A 14,907-nucleotide genomic window follows, 5' to 3' on the forward strand; every position below is an offset into this window, starting at 1 on the left:
CCATCCAGCTCCCTGCTTGTGGCCTGGGAAGGCAGTCGAGGATGGCCCAATGCATTGGGACCCTGCACCCGCGTGGGAGACCCGGAGGAGGTTCCAGGTTCCCGGCTTTGGATCGGCGCAGCACCGGCCCGTTGCGGCTCACTTGGGGAGTGAATCATTGGACGGAAGATCTTCCTCTCTGTCTTTCCTCCTCTCTGTATATCTGACTTTGTAATAAAAATAAATCTTTAAAAAATAAAATAAAATAAAATAAAATAAAATAAAATAAAATAAAAGATAGCTGTATGAGAGGGAGAGCACAAAGTGGTCACTTCATGAGCTTCCAAGGTGAAATCCTCTCTCTGCACCTTCATATATGCACAACTACAGCTCATTACTCATTTAAGCAAAAGTCTCCAAGATCAAAACAGAAAGAAGTGGGAGCAAGAAAGGAAAGACACTCAGAACAGAAAGAGCATAACAAAAAGAATCTAAAATAGCCCTAAAAAGTAGACTCATATCCATAAAAGTAATTATAAATTGATAGAAATAAATGTTCTTGATCAATAAATACTACAGTAGAAACAAGAATCATATCAAAGGTTTGAGCAACTATATTGTCTAAATATCCCAGAAGAAAAAGCAAAAAGATAAAGACAGAAAAGATAAGTTAAGACAGCCTAGAAAAGAGAGGTATCATTCAATGAGTTCCAACTGCAGAAAAAAATAAGAAAATAATTTAAAAATTTTAAATACTGTGAATGAAAAATGCATTATTTATATTGAAAATGACCATGAATACCCAGCCATAATAAGCAATAATAAATAAGGGAGAAATATGCATGTCCAAAGAACTGTATCTTTATAAAATGACACAGTTCAAGGAATAAAAGCAACCTAAAGAGTTTTCAGACAACAAAGAAATAAAAAAATAGATTTTTTTAAAGATTTATTCACTTTATTACAAAGTCAGATATACAGAGAGAAGAGACAGAGAGGAAGATCTTCCATCCGATGATTCACTCCCCAAGTGAGCCGCAACAGCCAGTGCGCGCCGATCCAAAGCCGGGAACCACGAACCTCTTCCGGGTCTCCCACGAGGGTGCAGGGTCCCAAAGCATTGGGCCATCCTCGACTGCTTTCCCAGGCCACAAGCAGGAAGCTGGATGGGAAGTGGAGCTGCCGGGATTAGAACTGGCGCCCATATGGGACCCCGGTGCGTTCAAGGCGAGGACTTTAGCCGCTAGGCCATGCTGCCGGGCCCCCAAAAATAGATTTTTTAATAACTTATATTAAAAATCTTATATATGGAATAGCAAATGAAGCAATGCCTTGAAATGTGTACTATTGCTAACAAAATTATCAATCAAATATGACAGCAACATGAAGGTATTTTTAGGCACTGAAGAGCTCAGAAAAATTTACTTTCCATGATCCTTTTTCTCATGAAACTTCTAGATCCCCAGCTACTGGCAACTGCCTAGGTTGCCCTCTAGGTAAGTGTTCAACTCCTGGAAGAAAAGCAGCCAATAGCTGTTGGGCACTCCGGGCCTGGTTAATGCCAAATTTATGTTATCTACATTGGAATGCCAGCATAGTTGCCTATTCCTTTTTGTTTAAGGATATGTCATGAAGGAACGGAACTCCAAGCCAGGACACATAATTCTGGCCCCCAGGAGCAGAGGCTGCAGATTATCTGGGGAAGGGGGGCGGTTAGAGACATACTGGAGTGTGAGCATCTGAGGGGATGCTTGTCAAGGGAGGAATGACTTATGGAGGTTTCCATGGACTGGGCCACCACACTTTCAGGTAGGCAAGGAAGCAGATTTGGAGCGGTTTAGAAGGGGAAGCAGGGGTGCATGTCGGGGTCAGGCCAAAGCACCCACCCACACAGACCTGGGCAGGGCTAACTAGCATTGTCCACCACCCCCTGGTGCATGTAAAAGCTGGGGTTGAGAACACGCCTGTCTAGGTTAGGCCACAGCACCCTCCATGAATGTTGTAGGGTTGTGGCACCCACTGAACATGAGAAAACTGGATCTGGGGGCAGATTCTGTAGACTTGTGAGCTCACCTCTGTGGGACTCCAGCACTCACCAGTTTGTACAGAGACCTGAGGGCAGTGATGGGCTGAGCCAGGCTGGACCACAGAACTCAGCTGAAGCTCAGGAGAACCAAGGCTGAAATAAGGCCAGGCTGTACCAGGCTGCAACACCCGACAGCAAAAACAAAGGCCAGAACTAAGGGGAGACCATGTAAAGCAGAGCCGTGACACCCACCAGCACGCATGAGATCCCTGGGAGTGGGCCTGGAAGGGGAACTTAAGGAACTCCCCTGCTAGACCTCAGCTCTTACTGGGAAGCACAACAGGGCTGAGAGAAGGCCAGGCCAGGCAAGGTTACAGCACTTATCAGTATCTTTGAGCCAGGTCTGGGGATAGGACAGGCTGGCCAGGCTACGGCACCCAATGACACACACAAGAGGCAGGACAGACTATGAACCACACCCAGATGGGCTAGGCTGCAACACCCGCCAGCAACAGCTGAGACTACAGGTGGCCCATCCAGGCTGGACTGAAGCACCCATTAGCACACGTTAATGTCCAGAGCTGGGAATGGGTTCGGTAGGGGAATTTTGGGGACTCCCCTGCTAGGCTACAGCTCCCACTTGTGAGTGGCAGACCCAGGGCTATGGGAGAACCAGGCTAGGCAAGGCTGTACTAGCCATCAGCATGTATATGGGCTGGGTTTGGGGATGAGTCAGACTAGTTTAGGCCCCAGCACCCGTTGGTACTTCCAAGAGCCAGAACAGATGTGCCTTTGCACCAACCAGTTCACATGAGAGCCGGTCTGGGGGTGGGCCAGGCTGACCTAGGCTGTAGAACCCAACAGCAAGAGCCAAACATAATGCATGCAGACCAGTCAGGTTAGGCAACAATACGTGCCAGTGAGTGTCAGGAGTAAGGGACAGCCATAGCAGCACCCGCCAGCACATTACAGATCTGGGGCTAAAAGTAGGCCTGGGAGAGGAACTTGGGAAATTCCCCTGCTAGAATGCAGCTCCCACTGGGGCTGGAGCTGAAGGTGGCCCAGTCTGGGCTGGGCCACAATATGCATCAGCACACATATGATCCTGGTCTGGAGGGGGCCAGGCTGGGCCACTCCACAGCACATACTGGCACAAGCAAGAGCCAGGACAGGCCAGAGGCCAGGCCTAGTTGACCACAAAACCCTTCAGTTCACAAAGGGCTGGGGTGGTCCAGGCTGGATAAGGCTGCTGTACCTGCTGATGAGAGTTGGGACTAGGGAAGCCAAGCTGACCCATGTTGCAGCACATGTTGGCAAATGCTGAGACTCGGGGTAGGCCATCTTAGACTGGGCCTCAGCATCTACTGACACCCACAAGACCCAGGAAGAAATGGGTCTGGTAAAGGAACTTCAAGAACTCCCATGTTGGACCGCTGCTTCCACTGGCAAATGTGAGAGCTGGGATCTGGGGTATAGGGACCAGCCTGGGGCTGGGCCAACATGCAGACAGGCCAGGCTGGCTAGGCTGCTGTACCTGCAGGCAAGTGCAGGGACTGGGTGAGAGTCATGTTAAGCTGGATTCTCTGCAGACATCCAAGATCTAGGGCTGGGAAAATGCCTGGCAAGGAAACTGTGTACACTCCCCTGCTGGGCTGCAGCTCCAACTGGTAAACATGAGAATCAGGGGTTGGGGCAGGCCAGGCTGGTCAAGGCAGCAGCATCCATCAAATCACATAAGCAATGGGGCTAGCGGTGGAAAAGGACAGGTGTCTGCATCCACTGGTAGGTGCACGGGCTGATGCAAGTGACAGACAGAACTGGTTGACCCTGCACTGGCTGGCGCACACAAGAGTCAACTCTCACGTCACTCTAGGCTGATTTCTTGGGGTATTCCACAACTGAACCTCTGGACTCAGATTCTGGCTACACATATCATAAGCTGTATAGTCCGCCCCTGTAGTGCATGTATCAGGACTGGGCCTCTTCAGTTGCTGATGCCTGTACAGTGGAGAGCATGCCCAAATGCATATGGAGGACATGACAGCCAGCTTATCTAGCCAGCAGAGGTTGTTGAGTGCCTCATCAGAGGATGGAAAGTAGAAGAGGTTGGACAAGTCTGGCCAAGCTTTGAGGACGCTCCTGGGTCTGTGGACGCACTATAGTTGACTTTGTCAACTGATAGACCTCAGAAAGATTTTCTCAACCATGAAGCAATGAAACTGACAACATCTTGGGTACAATGTCTTAGGGCATTCAAGACCACTTTCTATTATTGTCTCTACCTATGATGTCATGTTACACTTCAATAGCAGAATAAAGGGCTTGTGACTGTTGCTAAAGGACTATACTACTATTATAGTATACAGGGAAAATTGTGGAAGGAGAATGGGAAGAATGGGAAGGGAAATATCTGAGCCTATAGAACTCTATCATGGGAAATAAAAAAATTCAGCCTCACCTAGCCCCAGTGAACACAGCCATCTGGGAGGTGAGCCAACAGATGATCTGTCTCTCCCTCACTCTCTATAAATCTACCTTTCAAAGATATAAATCTTCTAAAAATTATTTGCTTACTTGCTTACTTTGAAAGTCAAAGAGACAAACAGACATAGAAAGATATTTCATCTGCTGGTTCATTCTTCAAATGCCCACAATAGCCATGTTTAGATCAGGAACTCACAACTCAATCTGAGTCTCCCAAGTAAATACAGGGACCCAACTACTTTGAGGCATCACCTACTGCCTGTCGGTGTAAACATCTGAAAGCTGGAAACCCAAGGAACTAAGACTCAAAACCATGCACTTTAGCCTTCAGGATTAAGACTCAGACTCTGTGGAAAAGAGCTGACTGCCATAGAAACACACAAAGTGCAGACAGTGAGAAAACTGGCTAGCTGGTATGAGTTAGAGTGGGTGGCAGATAAACTTTTGGAAAATCAAAAATAAATTAGAATTGGCCTCTTGATGTGGAACTCCAAGGACTGCCTCCAGCTCCTCTATTCTGTTTTATTTGTCTGTCTCCTCAAACCATAATGTCTTCATTTCTAAAATCTTAATATGTGGTCATCTAAATCCTCCAGCTAGATTATCTTCTTAAAACTGTCTTGCTCATCGAATTCCTTTGCATTTGCATTTAAACTATCAGAATCAGGTATTTAATTTCCATAACAAAATAAAGGTTGGCTTTTTATCCGGATTACATTGCTCTTAAATCAATTTGAGAACTGACTACATGACAACAGTAATCTTTCAATTTATAAAATTAGTAAATATTTTTATCTGTCTAGATTTTGTCTTTCTTACCTTAGTGTATTCATTTGTACTTTCAATATAATGTTCAAAACACAGTGATAGCAAATACTCTTACATTATTTTTGGATCTCATCAGGAAATTCTGAAATATATCACACTTGAATATGGTGTTTGTTGCTCTTTTTTAGTAGATATCATTTTCAGATTTTAAAAAATCTTAGTTTTCTATTATAAAAAAATTTTCTTTTATCACAAAAGAGCATTGATTAATACCTCTGTATTAAGAAAATACAAAATATTCAATAGAACTCTTTTTTCAGAAAACTAAACTCCCAAACTCATATAATTCCTGGGTATGGTAGGTTGTACTTAGGCCCATATCTATCCTAACAGCAGCCCAACTAGATCAAAGGTTAATTTTAGTTTTTCAATTATTTTTAAAATGTTATCTATTTGAGACAAAGATAGATGGATTGATTTAATCCCAAATGGCCACAACCATCTGGCAGGGGTTTAGGCCAAGCCCTGGGGTCAAGAACACAATCCAGGCTCCCATGTGGGTGGCAGGAACCCAGTTACTTCAGCTATCATGGGTGCTTCCCAGCTCTACACTTGGGAAGCTGGAATAAGAACTCCAGGAATCCGGAGTCAGGAACTGGAGTTGGTAGCTAAACACAGACACTGCAATAGGGACACAATGGTCTTTACCACTAGGCCACTTGCTCCTAGAGGCTAATTTTAAAGTACATATTAGGAAATTAAGCTGTAGCCCTTCTAATATGATTGTATATTAACAAATACAAAAGTATAAAATTAATATGAAATAATATTTTTAAACTCTTATTTAAGAAGCATCTAGTTTATTATATGCTTCTTTGAGGAACATTAACATGTTTTTCACCTGCGATGAATTATGAATTATAAAAAACATCCAAATCCTCCAAGAGAGCATGCTAGTTTGGAAATATCATCAAAATTTCTTTCTGAAGTTTGGGTGCCCAAAGATTGTTCTGAGAAAGTTGCAGAATAGACAGTATGCCAGTACTAACCCACTTGCAGCATCTTCTGCTCTTCTTATTCTACCTCACGTGCTACAATCTGAATTTTGTTCTTTAACCTCTGAATATTCCCAGATGCTAATTTTGTAGTCTCTATCATTTTATCTATTTCTTTCTGTCGTCAAGTCAGATCATCTTCATTAACTTTTTCCTGTGTGCTTTCCATTTTCAGTAGATTTGGCACACTCATTAGATCTTTCAGCTTTTCGGAACGGACACTGAGAGTTTCATGCAGTTGTAGCAACCTTTTCCTCAGATAGTTATTTGTTCTTTGTCTCTAATATTATTACTCAAAATTACTATTATTACTGATTCCATCGTGGCTTGCAAGTTTAAAAAAAAAAAGAGGCTGCCAAGTTTCTCTCTTACTGAAGCTTATTTTCACTCATTTCTGTTTTGTTTGGCCTTCAGAAGACAGATGCTTTGTATAATATGTCTTTTTATTGTTTTTCTAACTTCTTAATCTGGTAACTTTATTCCCTCATTATTGATTTTTCTATCTGGATTCTTTTTACTTGTTGAGGCTTCTGGGAAGCACTTAACTTCACCAGGCATCTTCATCTAAATAGTCCATTTACAACAGTAGTTCAAAAAGCACTTATTCTTCTTGGATATTTCACTAAATTCCCACCCAAACACCCAAAAACCAAGGAGACCTACTACTTTGTTTTGATGATAGCTAAAAAAGTCCAGCCAAACACACAGAAACACACAAATAAACTAATTACAATTCAATGCTACCCAAATGCAGCTGGGCATGGGTAGAAAATTATCTATTTGTAGGAAATGAAAAATAATCATTTGACACACTATGAGGAAATCATGTTCTGACAGCCAACAATTAATTGTCTAATTATTGCTATTAGATTAGAGCCAAAATAAAAAGCTCATTCATACTTTTATACTGAACACAGATCATTAAGGATTTTATCACAGTATTTTGCAATGTGATTAATTATGGAGTCAGAATGATGGCTTCCAATCTACTAAAATAAATATATCTAAAATAGTGCCAGAAATTATCACTATTTATATGTTTTAATAGTTCCTACTTACCTTCACATTTTTCAAGAATCTGAACCGTCTCTCCTATTTCTAAGACCAATCCTTGAGGGACAGATCCTCGAAAGCTGCATATCACTACAAAAGTAAGGAAAATACATTAATCGGCATTTTTAAATACTGAGTCAGAGCCACTGAACTAAGCACTAAATTTCCCCATATTCTCTCCCTTTCTCACTAATTCCTTTTCTTACTGTATAATCCTCCTTAAATTTAGTTAATCTGTATTTTGAAAGGTAATAATGTGTAGATCAGCACAATGAAGTATATTATGACAAAATTATAATTCTAAGTGGCATGTGCATGTATACATGTAGGACAACATTTCAGTACAGTCTCTGTCACTCAGTGTCACAGCAAAGTCAATAGTAAAAGATCAATAATAAAAGGTCAACAGTAAAAGATGAAAGTAAATCCACAGTTACAAAATTAAATTCACAAAACTATCACCAATAAAATGTAAATACTTTAATTTGCTTATTGTCTGTATTCCTGCAAAACTATGGTATTTTTACCTCTTTTTCATTTAAATGGAGCAATAAACCTTTTACTATAATGTAAATTAAAAATGGCATCTCAAAAGTAAATAAGGAAAAAAGATGTTATATTAAAAATGACAATAAAAACGTATCACTTTATGACATCAAAAATGCCAAATAGCTAGAAATAAATCTAATTTCACAAACTATTAAACAGCAGACATCAAAAGCCTAATAAAGGAAGTTATACACATTAACAAATTGAAGACTCAACATCATAAAAATATAGATCTTCCCTAAACTGATAATTAACTATGCAATTCTATCCAAAAGTTCAACACATTTTTATAATAATCAATAAATTGATTTTAAAATGTATATTTCAATGTAAAGGATGAAACAAGGGGACACTGCCTACCAAGCATTTCAGTTGTAAAGAAAACAAAGTACAAGAGAAAAAGAAAGATGTACCACGAATCTATTTACATTTGTACAGACACAGACAGTTACATCTGATCTCTGCTGAAGACATCAAATCTACTTATTGGCAGCTTACATTCTCTTGGACTATCTGTATTTGAAAATACTTGTAGCATTACCAATTTTCTGTAAATATTTTAAATTTCCAATGGAAAAGTACACTCTGAACACAAACTTAAAATCAAGACAGATACACAAGGTTCTGTTAATGATTTACATATTTAAAAAATATGAAGATACATCAGATATCCACTAGCATCCTCCTCCACCCCAGCATTCACTGGATAGATTCCTTTACTGGAGAGCATGAAAAAGACTTCAAAATACACTTTGGAGACTAGCATACTGAAAAGTGAAGATACACTACATCTCTATTCCTGAATAAAAGATGGACTGCCAATGAAACTGTTAAATGTATCTTGAATAGAATGCTGGACTTTCTACCACTGTCTATACCTACATGTCATAATACACTTAAACAGTAGAATAACGGACTTGTGACTGCTTTTGAAGAACTACACTATTGTTATAATAAAGGGGAAATCAGTGGGAAGAGTACAGAATACGGAGGATGGAAGGGGAAATCTCTGAACCTATGGAATTGTATCATGAAAAATAAAAATTAAAAACTTTATTTTAAAAAGAAACACACTTGGAGCCCAGTGCAGTGGCCTAGTGACTGAGGTCTTTCCTTCTCTCTGTAAATCAGTTTCCAATAAAAATAAAAGAGAAAAACCTAGGGAAAAAAGGTAAGAAAAAATGAGGTATACTTGCGGCACTGGAGTTGTAACATAGTGGATTAAGCCACTGCCTGACACATCAACATCCCACAGACCTGTGGGTGACACAATATAGAAACGTGACCCAAAGAGAAGAGCCTGATAACCAGAAGTACAATGACCAAGAGCAAAAGAAGAGACAGAGGCCCAATGAATATTACTCAAGACTTTCCTGCAAGGCAGCAAAAGCCTTTGCCAAGCTCAGAGTTCCCTGAGGAAGACATCAAGAAAATGGCGGATGCAGAAATCAAAACACTTGTTATAAAACTTCGTATAATGATGAGAAGCAGCTAATACAGGAGTTCAAGGAATTTAAGGAGCATGTCACACATGAAACGAACCAAATGAAAGCTGATATATCAGAAATGAAGCAAACAGTGGAGCAAATTAAAAGTACAGTGGAGAGTCTCCAAAATAGAATGAAGCAAGCAGAAGAAAGAATCTCAGAATTGGAAGATATTTTCCTTCACCAGGGGGAAACAAACAATAAGCTGGAAGCAGAGCTGGGTCAAGCTAAAAAAAAGTATTCAAGAATTGAAAGACACTATGAAAAGGCCAAATGTAAGAGTTATGGAAGTCCTCGAACGTGCAGAAAGAGAAGCTGGGATTAAAGGTGTATTCAATGAAATAATAAGGGAAATTTTCCCTAATCTAAACAATTGGGAAACAACATCCAGGAGGGGCACAGAACTCCCAGCAGGTTTGACCAAAAGAGATCTTTACCACAACACATGATAATCAAGTTCTCTTCAATCGAACATAAGGGAAAGATCCTTATATGTGCACATAAAAAAAAAAATCAATTGACGTATAAAGGAATGTCAATTAAACTCACAGGAAACCTCTCACAGGAAACTCTACAGGCCAGAAGAGAATGGAGCAACATATTCCAGATTCTAAAAGCAAAAGGATAATGTAGCCAGCAAACTTTCCTTTGTCTTTGAAAATGAAATAAAATTCTACCACAGTAAAGAAAAGTTAAAAGAATATGCCTCTTCCAAACCTGCCCTACAAAGGATACTTAAAAGATGTTCACTTGACAGAGAAGAGGAATACCACCCACCAAAACCAAAGGCAAATGTGAAAAACATCCCAGTAAAATAACAACAGAAGACTAAATCAATGAACAACCAACCCATTGCTAAAACGACAGGACCAAATTACCATTCATTCATATTAACCCTGAATGTAAATGGCTTAAACTAATCAATCAAATGTCATAGATAAATAGGCTGGATTTAAAAAAACCAAAACCCATCTATTTGTTGCCTCCAGGAGACATCTCACCAAAAAAGATCAGCGGAAAGTATATCTCATGTATTTTGACTTTTTTATTTAGTTTCATCTCTTCAAATTTTTCTTCTCATCAAATTCAGGCAATTATGTGAGTCCCTGAACCCACATAGGAGAGCACATGAAGTTCCTGGCTCCTGGCTTTATCATGGCTCAACTTAACTACTGCAGTCAACTGGAGAGTAAACCAGTAAATGGAATATATATCTCTCTCTCCCACCCACTCCCTCTCCCTCTTTCTTTTTCCCTTCAATGTTAGGGTTAAAAAATGGCAAGTCAACTAGACTCTAGATTTTTTTTTTTTTAAGATTTCTTCTTTTTTTTTATTACAAAGTCAGATGTATAGAGAGGAGGAGAGACAGAGAGGAAGATCTTCCATCCGATGATTCACTCCCCAAGTGAGCGCAGCGATAGGTGCTGCGCCGATCTGAAGCCGGGAACCTGGAACTTCTTTCAGGTCTCCCACGCGGGTGCAGGGTCCCAAAGCCTTGGGCCGTCCTCAACTGCTTTCCCAGGCCACCAGCAGGGAGCTGGATGGGAAGAGGAGCTGCTGGGATTAGAACCGGCGCCTGTATGGGATCCCGGGGCATTCAAGGCAAGGACTTTCACAGCTAGGCCACGTCGCTGGGCCCAGACTCCAGATTTTTAAAAAAGGAAAAGGCTTAACTTACAAAACCCAGAATAAAGAATAGTATATCATTGTCAACATTATAAAAATGAAAATCTATAAGGGAATACTACAAACAACTGCACACCAACAAACTAGATAATTTTGATGAAACATTCCTAGAAAGAAACAAATTATTACAGAACTAAGTCTATCTTTTTAGCTCAAATTAGTAATTTTTAAACTTTCCACAAGGAAAGTTGTCTAAGACACCAGTTAAGATGACTTTTGGAGCAGTGGTTTCAGCTTCACTGAAACACCACATGCCAGGCCTGGCGGCATGGCCTAGCGGCTAAAGTCCTCGCCTTGAACGCCCCAGGGTCCCATATGGGCGCCGGTTCTAATCCCGGCAGCTCCACTTCCCATCCAGCTCCCTGCTTGTGGCCTGGGAAAGCAGTCAAAGACAGCCCAAAGCTTTGGGACCCTGCACCCGCGTGGGAGACCCGGAAGAGGTTCCTGGTCCCAGCATCGGATTGGCGCGTACCGGCCCGTTGCGGCTCACTTGGGGAGTGAAACATCAGATGGAAGATCTTCCTCTCTGTCTCTCCTCCTCTCTGTATATCCGGCTTTCCAATAATAATAAAATCTTAAAAAAAAAAAAAAAGAAACACCACATGCCACATTAGAATAGATATGAGATTCAAGTCCCAGGTTCACTCCTGATTCCAATTTCCTCTTAAGGTACATCCTAGGAGGCAACAAGTGATGGCATAGGTAGTTGGGTCATTGCTATTGACTGGCTCCAGTCTGAACCAGGATCAGCTATTGAAACCAGGGAGTGAATCTACAGATGGAAAATCTCTCTCTTCCCCTCTTGTCCCTTCTCCTTTATTCTCCTTTCCTCCTGTCCCCTCCTCTCTCTCTCTCTCTGCCTTTCAAATAATATTTTCCATATTTATTTATTTATTTATTCACATTAATTTTTTCACATGCTTAACACTTAAGCAAGTGACAGTATCTACAAATGGCAAGTAGAAAGCAATCACAATAACAAAGAATAAAGAAAAAAATCAAACAGGCAAAAAAAATTTTTAACTACTATTCTTCAGGTATATAAACAAGGGCTGTATACATTAAATCCCCAAGTGTCACTCTCGTACCCATAGCTCACTTTTTTTTTATACACTATGAATTGGTTACCACAGATGAGGGAAAACATAATATTTGTCTTTTGGAGACTGGCTCATTTCACTAAGTTTCTACCTCAAGATACCCCCAGGACTCAGCTCCATTCCAACTTTGCACTTGCAGGTGCAGGTTATTTAGGGTGTAAACCAGTAAGTACAAAAATCAATCAATCAATATTCCATTTCTCTCACTCATGCTCTCTGCCTTTTCTTATCTTTCTTTGCCTTTCAAACAAATAAATAAAAGAATTTGTTTAAATCATTTAAAATTAAGACAGTCAGTGAATGTTTCAGGAGAAAAAGGATATTTACGTAATCTCAAGCTTACCTCTCAATATGAGAAAAACAGTAACATTATAATGGAGGAATTTGAAGATATTATCTTAACTAGGTGATCAAAGTTAACAGTATCAGTAATATAACTGATATCATGTGCCAACTTTCAAACTGAACTGAAAATTATTGTGGGTGTATCTGCCAAAAATGCCAAACCTAAATTTAACCATGAGGAAATGTTAAGCCTAAAATAACTGACCTTCACTTCAACAATGTCAAGCTAAAGAAATACTAAGGCTAATGTACCACCCCATATTGAAGACAACAGTGAAACAAGATAACTGAATCTTCTGTGCTCTCCAGCATTAGACCTTGAGCCAAAAAACAGAATTTACACATCTTTAACCAAGCTTGATTTAGAAAAAAAAGAAAGATTACTAAAATCATGAAATACAGCAAGAGTATTAATAATTATACATCTATAGCAAGAAGAGGGCAAGGCCTGAGTGCCAGGTAAGAGTGACAGATATGGGACTGCTTTGATTTATCTTGACTTTCGTAATAACAACTCCCAGTGGACCTGAGCTGTGCCAGCACCATCCCCGGGAGAGCATTATAACTGCACAGTAACCAACATGCATTCCAAAACATGAGCATATCAGAAGAGAGGTGATAGGAATTGGTGGAGTATATTACTGTGGCACTGAAAAAATGCATCGCAGCCCAAATCAGGTAGTAGTCTGACAAAAGTATTATCCCATCCGGCACTGCCTCTTGGAAAAAAATTTCAATTGTTACATGACACATGAAACTGAATATTTCATCTACTCCTTTGTGGGTCAAGTGGTCATTTTTCAGTTCAAGTCATTAAAAAACATGGACTCTGCCATATATGCATGATCCATCCAAAAATAAAGACCGGGGCCCGGCGTGGCAGCCTTGTGGCTAAAGTCCTCACCTTGCATGCACCAGGATCTCTTACCGGTACTAGTTTGTGTCCTGACTGCTCCTCTTCCCATCCAGCTCCCTGCTTGTGGCCGGGGGAAGCAGTAGAATATGGCCCAAAGCCTTGGGATTCTGCACCTGCATGGGAAACCTTGGAAGAAACTCCTGACTCCTGGTTTCAGATTGGCTCAGCTCCAGCCACTGCGGCCACTTGGAGAGTGAACCAGCGGATAGAAGATTTCTCTCTCTGTCTCTCCTTCTCTCTGTAAATCTGACTTTTCAATAAAAATAAATAAATCTTTTAAAGAAAACCAAACCAACCAGGTACTATAGTCCCTCTTGTTATTTTCTATTCTGTACTTCTTTGTCCCATTTTTCAATTCATTATTTTAAACAATAAATCTTGGTACAAGCATTTGGTCTTGTGAAAGCACCAGTTAAGGCACGTGTGACTGTATGGGAGTGCCTGGATTATTTCTAACTACCCAGCTTGACTGCAACTTCTTGCTAACGCAGATCCTCGGAGGAACCAATGATAGTGCAAGTAGTTTGGCGCCTGCCCCACACACAGGAGATTTTGACTGAGTTCCTTATTCCTGGGGCTTCAGCCGCAGCTGACAGCCTTTGCAGGCAGTTGGTAAGTGAGCCAGAATATGAGAACTGAATCTCATTCTCCTTGCCTCTCAAATAAATAAATCTGAAAAAGTTTGTAAAACAAAAATTTAAAACCAAATCTGCTGAAGATGTGTATGTCTGTGAATTACAAATTTGTTCACACAATAAAGACTATAGACAGATGTCATCAGACCAGTTTGGTGGGGGCAAGTCTGTCAAACAAGCTTTTGTAGAATATAACAGTCATTTTGGTATCATTAAGTCTTCAGTCCTAAATCTTACAATTAAACTTTTGTAATGAGAAACTCATGGTGGAGAAATTTTGTTAACTATCAATCCTAACCTGGAAAACTCTTCATTTAAGGATAGTATCTGCAGAACAAGGTTTCTTCCTTTCTTCCCTTTCCTTCGCCTGCCTGCCTTCTCCTAGAAGGTAAGAGACAGCCTGGGCCACAAGTAGGGCATTACCTGGGAGCTAGGTGCCTGAGCTGCACACGCGGGGTTACTGCAGCCCCACCACTGAGGACAGCCCAACTGGGGCAAAACCTGGTACCTAGGTGCCTGAGCCTCCCACAGGCAGGGGTTGTCAGAGCCCTCTTTTGGCACCTGGCTCAAATGGGAGAAAGCCTGATGCCTAAGTGCCTAGGCCACACTTGGGCAGGAGTTGTCCAGGAGTGTTGCTGCCTATTATCTTTCAAGTCCTGGAGGCCAGTCACCTGAGCCTCCCAGGAACTTCTGCCCTTATCACATTTTCTCCAGATTCAATTAACGACCTTTGGCACTGGGCACAAGCCCACGCTTTTACACCCCATTAGCTTCAGACACCTTAGAATCTCCGATCTCAGGGACCATAGCCTGTGACTATGTGC

At 41.0% G+C, this 14,907-nt stretch overlaps 1 protein-coding gene across 8 annotated transcripts in view; it reads right to left on the reverse strand.

Moving 5' to 3' along the window:
• Window positions 1-14,907, reverse strand: part of DOCK3 (dedicator of cytokinesis 3) — a 279,756-nt gene that overhangs the window by 234,277 nt on the left and 30,572 nt on the right. For all 8 annotated transcript variants that reach the window (XR_009247405.1, XM_058679068.1, XM_058679069.1 and 5 more), the window contains exon 2: window positions 7,372-7,455. Coding sequence is in view for 7 of the 8 variants with exons in the window: in XM_058679068.1 (XP_058535051.1) it covers window positions 7,372-7,455 (84 nt within the window). In the remaining variant the exon portion in view is untranslated. The remainder of the gene's footprint in view (window positions 1-7,371; window positions 7,456-14,907) is intronic.

This window comes from Ochotona princeps, chromosome 21 (genome assembly GCF_030435755.1).
Source record: "Ochotona princeps isolate mOchPri1 chromosome 21, mOchPri1.hap1, whole genome shotgun sequence".
Classification (NCBI taxonomy): Eukaryota; Metazoa; Chordata; class Mammalia; order Lagomorpha; family Ochotonidae; genus Ochotona; species Ochotona princeps.